The 8,773-nt window shown below is 39.7% G+C and overlaps 1 protein-coding gene across 1 annotated transcript in view; it reads left to right on the forward strand.

Annotated features, from left to right (window-relative positions):
- Positions 1-7,926, forward strand: part of LOC149493650 (uncharacterized) — a 19,219-nt gene extending 11,293 nt beyond the window's left edge. The window contains exon 5 of the mRNA XM_089726298.1: positions 7,798-7,926. Within this exon, the coding sequence (XP_089582424.1) occupies positions 7,798-7,926 (129 nt within the window). The remainder of the gene's footprint in view (positions 1-7,797) is intronic.
- The last annotated feature ends 847 nt before the right edge of the window (positions 7,927-8,773 follow it).

Raw genomic sequence — 8,773 nt, forward strand, 5'->3', positions numbered from 1 at the left:
AGTTGTAGAATTAGGAGTAGAAGAGAAATATGCATGAAATGCTGAAATTAAATAGGCAGGGTTTCGTTATTACCTGAGTTAATCGGCGGCCGCTTCTTAGCTTCAGCTTGAAAACTCCGGATTAAGCTCCTCGTTAGGGGAATATTAATTAAAATTAATTTAATTTAAGTGGCCAAGTATCACAACAGCAGAATACTAAAAGCCTATACTAAATGCAGAAAAGTAGTAAAAGAACCGCAAGGAGCGTAGGGGAGAAGAGAGCGTCCGTCAACACAGACTGAGTGAGTAAAAAAGTCGCACCGGGACTGTATTTATAGGGAAAAACGGGTTGGAGGGCAGCAGCTGCCGCCGTCGCCGTGGAGGGCGGCAGCTGCCGCCGCGGAGGGCGGTCGCTGCAGCCGCCGTCGCCGGCGGATTTGCTAGTCTTTTGTTCCAAAGGCTTTTTCGGGAGTTTCGTACCTCCAAAAAATATTCCGGGACCAGTTCCGCGATCCTTGTAATTTTTCGGACGTTTCAAGTACCATATTGGCATACTTTCGGTAACTTCCGAATGGCCTCCGGTCTGGCCGGACTGTTTGCAGTCTGGAAAAATAGGCTTTTTGAGCCTCAAAATTTGAGTATTCACATCGAGCTGGAAGTTCAGTCGGCAAGGATTATCCGGGAAAGCCAGATCAGCGAAGCAGATTGGGCTAAGAATTATCATTTGCAACTCTTGGGTATGGATGAAAAACGATTGCAAGCGATCCACCAAACTCAAGTTTACCAGAGAAGAATGGCACGGCATTTTAATAAGAAGGTTAAAGACTGAAAATTGGAAGAAGGTTGTTTGGTCTTGAAGGAAATTAGACAACCAGTCATAGACCCACGTGGGAAGTTCCGTCCTCATTGGGCTGGGCCCTACATTCTAAAGAGAATACTGTCTGGCGGAGCCGTCATTTTGACTGATTTAGATGGTTTGGAGTTCACGAATCCATGTAATTTAGATCAGTTAAAAAGATATTATGTGTAATTATAATCATTGCATGATGTAAAAAAGAGCTACATTAGACCTGATTCTCCTCGGAAAAAAAGAAATTATGTATCGGAGATATGTAGGCAACCCTCTTTGGGCGCGGTCTAAACATTAATGAAAAAATCATTTCATCATTCATTCTTCTTTGGCAAAAGAAAAAAAAAAAAAAAAAAAAAAAAAAAAAAAAGAGGAAAGAAAAGAAAAAAAAAGTGAAAAAAAAAACCGCTAAGTTGAAAACTCGAAAAGGGCGGCTTAGGCAAAAGTCGGGGCCCGCTAAGCTGAAAACCTGAAAGGGCGACTTAGGCAAAAATGGGTAGCTCGCTAAGCTGAAAACCCGAAAGGGCGGCTTAGGCAAAAATTAGAGCTTGAATAAATAAAGTTGGAAAATGTTTGGAAAGCTTAAAAGTCAAATGACATTCCGAATTAAAGCAATAAAGTCAAACAGGTCGAAGTCAAGCAGAAAGCAAAAGAATCCAAGAAAAATAAATAAATAATGAAGTCTAAGTCCAAGTCCAAAAAAAAAATAACAAAGCATACATCCAAAGCCAAAGAACAAAATCCAAAATCCAAAGTCAAAGTCCCAAATAAAAAGTCAAAAAAGTCAAAATAAGGGAAAAACAACAAAAGTCTAAAAGCTTATAAGAGTCTAGGTGTCCCGTCGCCTCTGTGGGGCAACATCCTCCGAGTCATCCCTAGCCGCTGAACTCTCTCCAACCTCGCCTGTCCGAGGAGCCAACACAATCTCCTCATCAGTCCCAATCTCATTATCAGCGTCAGCTTGAGCCCAACCTTCAAGTACACTCAGCAGTGCGTTCCTCCTTGGCCTTTCAACCGGCCAGACAACGGCAATGAACCAGGTCCGATACTCAGGAAAAGTCTGAACACCGGCAGGATTAGGTGAAGGCCTAACCATGTGATGGTCTCTAACCCAAGCCCTAAGGACGGCTCGGGTAACACCCGGAGTGATGACTGAATCAGCTGAAGTGCCATCTACAATTGGGACAGTCTGGTCTATCCCCATCTGCCTCAAAATGCGTAAAGCGCAGTACCAAGTACAGTGTGTAAGGCCTAAAAGGTAAACCCGAGTATGGCGGGAGCTAACCTGGATAAAGTGGGTGATGTCATACCAGGAAATGAACCACAGTACCTCATTTGGACCCAACTCAATCAGCCATGAGGCCCATGCATCAGTAGACGGGTGTGTGATCAAGATCCTCCTTGTACGGTACTGGGCGGGGCTATAGGGCAAGAGAGTAGGAGCAGCAACCACTTGGAGGTGGTCCTTTAACCAAACCTGAGTAATGGATCCTTTCTATTACAAAGGAATGAACCAAAAGAAAGAAGAAAAAAATAAGAAAAAGGAAAAGGGGAAATACCTGGAGAATAGTCGGAGAGACCGTCCAGTCATCGAAGCCTAAAGCAGCTCTGTCAAGGCTCCTGATAGTCTCTGCCAGCACAATGCCGCCGATGCAACCCATATCCTCCATCTGTCGAATCATGGGGCAAAGTCACAAATCCCCAAAGCCTGGGTCCTTGTTGAACAAGAAACCAGCTAATAAGCAGAAAACCAAGGCCCGCATTCTCAACCTCACACGGTCTGGGTCGTCTGATTGAACCTCTGAAAATTCGTCAATCAGGGGCAGCAGAATTGCTTTCTGGTCACCAACAATCATGGCCCTAGCTTGTGGCCGGCTGAACTGAAACAGGCTTTCAAACGACCGAACATACCCAATTTTGACCTCATGCTTAACTAAAGGGGCATTGGGATCGCACCCTATAATAGCGCAGAATTCCTCAAAAAGAGGGCACATCTCCTCCATCATGGCCCCGAACCGAAAAACGTGGGCCTCCGGGTCCCAAAATCTGATACAGGCCTGTAAAAAAAAAAATCCCAGTCTATAACCACTCCCCTAAGGGTAGCAATAGGAGATAGACCGTACCTCCCCAAATTGATCTTTTCTACCTTGGAGAGACTCTTAGTCCAATTGTGCATGCTGTGGTTATAAAAGGGATTCATTTTTTGAAAAAAGATCAGAAATTGGAAAAAAAATTGAGAAAAAAAAAATCCCGATTTTTTTACAAGTCAAAGTGGATAATCATGCATACATATAAAATTTTCAGTACTAACCAAGTGCAAGTACAGTACAGAAATACAGGCAAGGAAAATAGCCAAAAGGCGAGTCTTCTGGACGCGTCCGATTTTCGCCTTCAAAATTTGCTTTTCAGACAACCACCGACTCCCATAAATCATTTTTATGGTTGCCGGTGGGGGGCAACTGTGAATACTCAAATTTTATGGCTCAAAAAGCCTGTTTTCCCGGACTGCAAACAGTCCCGCCGGGCCGGAGGCCATTCGAAAAGTTCACCGAAAGTATGCCAATATGGCACTTAAAACGTCCGGGACGTCGCGAGGGACCCAAAGGTACTCCCGGAATAATTTTTGGAGGTAAGGAACTCCCGAAAAAGCCTCTGAAACGAAAAAAACTAGCGAGCGGACAGGGTTTCGGTGGTTCTGACCGCCGTCGCTGGCGGTTCAGAACCGCCCTCCAGGGGGGTCAGAACCGCCCTCCGGCTTGTTTTTTCCTATAGATACAGCCCCAATTCGTTCATTTTCACTCACTCAGTCTGTGTTGACGGACGCTCTCTTCTCCCCTACGCTTCTTGCGGTTCTGTTTACTGCTTTTCTGCATTTTCATTTAGCTTTTATTGCTTTCTTGCTTTGTTAATTGGTCACTTAAGTTAAATTAACTGTAATTAAATATCCTAACGAGGAGCTTAACCTGGAGCTAAGAAGTGGCCGACGATTGACTCAGGTAATAAATGAAACTCTGCCCATTTTAATAATTTGCATAATTTCTCTTCTACTCCAATTCTGAATTAAACTGCTGCATAAATGCATTCACGTCATCAATTTGGCAAATAAACTGCCTCAATTAAATAAGATTAAGCTTAAATGCTCGGTTAATTAATAATCGTGGTGTTAAAGCCTAAATCCGACAATATTGGCTAAAGTATCTAGTCAATTAATGACTATGGTATAATCACCTTTATTTCGAACAGTCCGGCTTAAGTCCAGTTAATTAATAATTGTGGCTAAATAGCCTTAATTAACCACGTTTTTTTTTTGGCAATAAATTGCCTATATTGCAATTCAATTGATAACTTTTTGGCAAACAAATTGCCTATAAATAAGATTATCTATTTTTAGCGACAAATTGCTTAAATCGAAGCTTTGGAAAAAAGCCTTGAATTAATCAAACTTTTGGCTAAAAGCCTTAAATCAATCAATTTTGGCGACAATCGCCCAATCAACACTTTTGGCAAATAAATTGCCTAAATCAACCCATTTTAGCTAAAAGCCTTCAAATAATCACTTTTGGCAAACCAATTGCCTAAATCACATCAACTTTTGGCAAACAAATTGCCTAAATCAATCTTTTTGGCTAAAAGCCTTAAATCAACACTTTTGGCAATAAACGTCTAATCAAATCAATCAATTCTTTGGCAAAATGCCTAAACAAAATGCACGAAGCATACACACACTCATGCATTAAGCATACGCATTCAAAGCCCTTTTAAAAAGGCCTATTGAACTACGTCGGCTTTGATCTCTCATTCAAACGAGAGTACGTAGGCACGTTTGGGGTTTAATCCCAAGCGGCAAGTCGAAATCACTTAAACATTTCATTGGTCCAATTACATCATCTACCTTGCAAAGCATTCATTCATTGGTTAGTTCATCATGTAACGCCCCATTTTTCCTGTGTTTCAATAGTAGTTTACCGGTCTGTGAATAGTACCACCGGTCCGGAAGTTGGTATTATTTTTTGTTCGGAAAAAATTACTATTTATGTTTTATATTTTATTTAACATTTTTGGAGCATGTATGCATGGTTTTTATGGGTAGAAAGTAAGTAAGGAATATTTTTGGAGAATTTAGATAATTAGTGAATAGTGAATTATGGTGTTATATTAAGTAAGGAAATTTGAGCAATTATTTTTTTATGGAGGAAAATTAGAGAGTTTTGTGGAGATAAATAATATTTTGAAGGAATTTAATTGGAGAATATTTGGAGAAAAGACCAAAACACCCTCCAATTTGGAGAAAAGACCAAAATACCCCTTAGTTGCTTTATTAAAAGCAACTATCAATTATTGAGCAACACTTTGTCCTTCTTCTCCTTTTCCTACACGTTTCCTTCTCCTTCTTCTTCTTCTTCTTCTTCTTCTTCTTCCTTTTCTTCAATTCTTACTTAGTAAACACCCATCCAACTTGATTTAAGTCATAAATCTTAGAGAGTGAAGCTAGAGAAGTAATCTTTGGTGACTAATTTCAAGGAATTTGGTGATTTTCCTACTTGGGTCAAGTAAGTGATTTTATGATAATCTCATTATTTTTGGGTTTAGAGTTGTCTTTTAGCATATACATGCTTAATCATGCTCCAATTACTTCTTTTATTTGTTTTCTTTGTTTGATTTTGAGTTTCTTACATGTAGAGGGTGGAGAGCCTTCTAACAAAGATAAGGGCAAGACCAAAGCTTGAGAAGCTTTGATTAAAGCTTGTTAAAGCTTGTTTTGAAGGTTAGTGTTCATAAAACACACTTACCTTACTCAAAATTTTGATTTTGTGCCTTTATGCTATTATGTGTATATTTTGAGCTTTTGTATGAAATGATTGATTTGTTGAATTTTGGTTGCCATTACATGCTCTTGGATGATGTTTGATGAGTATTTATGTTCTGGTAGACATTTCTACCTTGTATCTTTGTGGTTCATGTTCCTTTCATGGCTAAAGTAAACTGAATTTGGGAAAAACGTGATTTTGAGTGAGATTTAGGACCATTTTTCAATCCTTTCTAATTTCCATTTGTGTCTGAGGCTTTCATCAAAGTTGTAGTTCTATCTCTTAGCTTTCCAACCCATCCTCTTGTGTCCAATTTGGAGATATATAACTCAACTTATGGCTGAAACACTCAAACTGACTCTGTTTGTGTCGGGCCACATGCATCATTGAATTGAGTGCCCATTTTGACCACTATAATGACAAGATTAGGTTCTGAGTTCTTCATAAAAGTTGTTGCCCTGTGTCTTGAGAATTCTCTCGTTCTGGATTGGTTTAATTTGAGTGTTTGGTTTAGTAGGAATTCAATAAACAATGGACTTGGTTCTACTGAATCAGGTCTGGTCTGTTGGTTTGTGTTCCTAGCTTTGTTTTGTTATATTCCATATTGATCTAGGCTATGATCCCTTCATAACATTTGTAGGCTTTTGTCTTAGCTTTCTAATGACTCTGATTTCATTTAATTTGGAGACCCATAACTCAAGTTATGTTTTAAAAACACAGTAAAGGTCAATGTTAATTTTATGCTGGAATTTTTCTATGTTAAGTCATTTTGTTTAAGTATGAGAATTTTTATGAATTACTTAAGTTTAAATTAAGTTTTTATTATGAGAAGACTAAAGAAAATGAATTTTATGAGAAATGTTTTTGGGCTCTAATATACTTGGTGTGGATTTGATGCATGATTTGATTTTATTATGTATGATGAGCATGCTCGGCATTTGATGCCATTATGATAAGAAGCTATGATCATATGCTAGGCACATGGGTGTCTTATGTTAGGGCGGACGCTCTCTATATGTTATGAAAAGGTTGGCGACCTAAGGTCATTATGAATAAGCTATGAAAACTTATCTGCTTCTTTTTCTCCTAAGTGTATGTGAGCCCTTATACAATATTTTTAAGGAAGTGAAATAAATGAGATCACATTATGTTAATAACTCTTAGTTTACCACAACGTATTTGTGATATCAAATGAATTTTTAAAGCATGATGTGTTGGTGTACATATTCAAATTTAATGATTTTATGTATATAAATGATTTTTTTTAAGTATGTTGTCATCACAAAATTGGTTTCTTGTGTTTTATGAGCACCACTGAGTTTTATACTCAGCGCGTTGATTTTATCACGCGCAGGTTGGAGATTGTGCTTGCTGCTTAAAGACCTGAAGAGTAGCATTAGAGCTGAAGAGATATTTTGGTAGTTACTTAGTATTTTTTTTTTTTTTTTTATAACTAAGAATTATGGCATGTATAAGTATTACATTTTTGGAGACTGTATTAGTTAATTTATAACTTAAGCATAGTGTTGTAAATTATTTTGGTGTATATATATTGGGAGATACACTTGGACTTATTTAATGGTTAGAACATTAGAAGTTGATATGTTTAAATGAATGTATTGAATTGATGAATATTATAATGTTATTGAGGATATGAAATGATAGAAGTGCTATTGTGTTGTTATTGGAGTTTGATGGGGTTTGGAGTTTGGATTTGGGAGTGCTTTGTATTCATATGTTTGGCAACTTCTAGTTTTTAAGGGAAACTCTTGCAGTTTTTCTGTAGGACTCTCCCAAATCATTTTCAAAACAAAATATTCTTACTTGCTAAACTTATGACTACTAAGTCACTTCTAATTCATAATATGATTGTATGGTTTATATGTAGGTTAGGACGGTGCCTCCGGCACCGAATGTGGCATCCACCGTCGGGTCTTTCGGGATCGGGCGGCGGGTGTTACATTTAGTGGTATCAGAGCATAGGTTTAGGCGATTCTAGGACTATATGCATATATAGGAATTTATCTATTTTGAAGTGAGAGTATGAGTAATTTAAGTTAAATACATGCCATATTGATTTGGTTTGGAACTTCTCTCTGATGCGAACCTTTTGGTCTTTGTAGGAGTTGAGTGATGTCTCAACATCTGTCTGATGAGGAGGTGGATAGTTATGTTCCTCCTAGTGGTGGTATTCCTGTTGGAGATGTCGCTAGTGGTGCTGTGGGTTCTGATGCGGAGCACGCCTTGAGGGTGGGGCAGGCTGCTGCAGGTCCTGCTGGGCCTAACTAGGATACATTTGTTCAGCAGTTAGTTGCTGCTTTGAGGCAGGCAGCGGGAGCTGTTCCCCAGGCTCCAGTTGCTCCAGCCCCTGTTCCAGTTCGTCCCCCTATTGAGAAACTGAGGAAATATGGAGCTGTTGAGTTTATGGGTAGAAAGGATGATGTGGCTTCTGCAGCAGAGTATTGGCTCCAGTTTGTGGAGAGGATATTGGAGCAGATGCAGTGCTCACCTGTAGACAGTTTGGTTTGTGCCACTTCCTTATTGAGAGAGGAAGCTTACCAGTGGTGGGATACTGTATCACGGACAGTTAGTGCTGAGTAGAGGACTTGGGACTTCTTTCTTTCTGAGTTCAGACAGAAATATATTGGGGAGCTTTACATTGACCAACGTAAAGCCGAGTTTTTAGAGTTAAAACAGGGCAGAATGTCTGTGGCTGAATATGATAGAGAGTTCATCCGGTTGAGCAGGTATGCTACTGAGATGATTCCTACTGAGTCTGATAGATGCAAGCGCTTTAGGAAAGGCTTGCATGATGAATATCGCATGCATCTAGTTGCTCATCCTCATACATCATTGTCTTCCCTAGTGAAGGCAGCTTTAGAGCTTGAGGAAGTGAGGAATGAGCAGCAGGCTAGGAGGCAACGGAGTCAGCAGGGTCAACAAAAGAGGTTTCAGGGTATGGTATCTGGACAGACTTCTGGGGCTCAGTCTAGTAGTAAGAGGCATAGAGGTTCATCACAGACCTGGTCTAGATCGATTCAGAGACATGGACAGGGTACTCATGGCAGAGTAGCTCTACAGACCACATCTGTTGCTAGTGGTAGAGGTGCTACATGGATTGATATTCCGACATGTA

Source organism: Jatropha curcas, chromosome 9 (assembly GCF_041381405.1).
Source record: "Jatropha curcas cultivar XTBG-Jc1 chromosome 9, XTBG_Jcur_1.0, whole genome shotgun sequence".
In the NCBI taxonomy this organism is placed as follows: Eukaryota; Viridiplantae; Streptophyta; class Magnoliopsida; order Malpighiales; family Euphorbiaceae; genus Jatropha; species Jatropha curcas.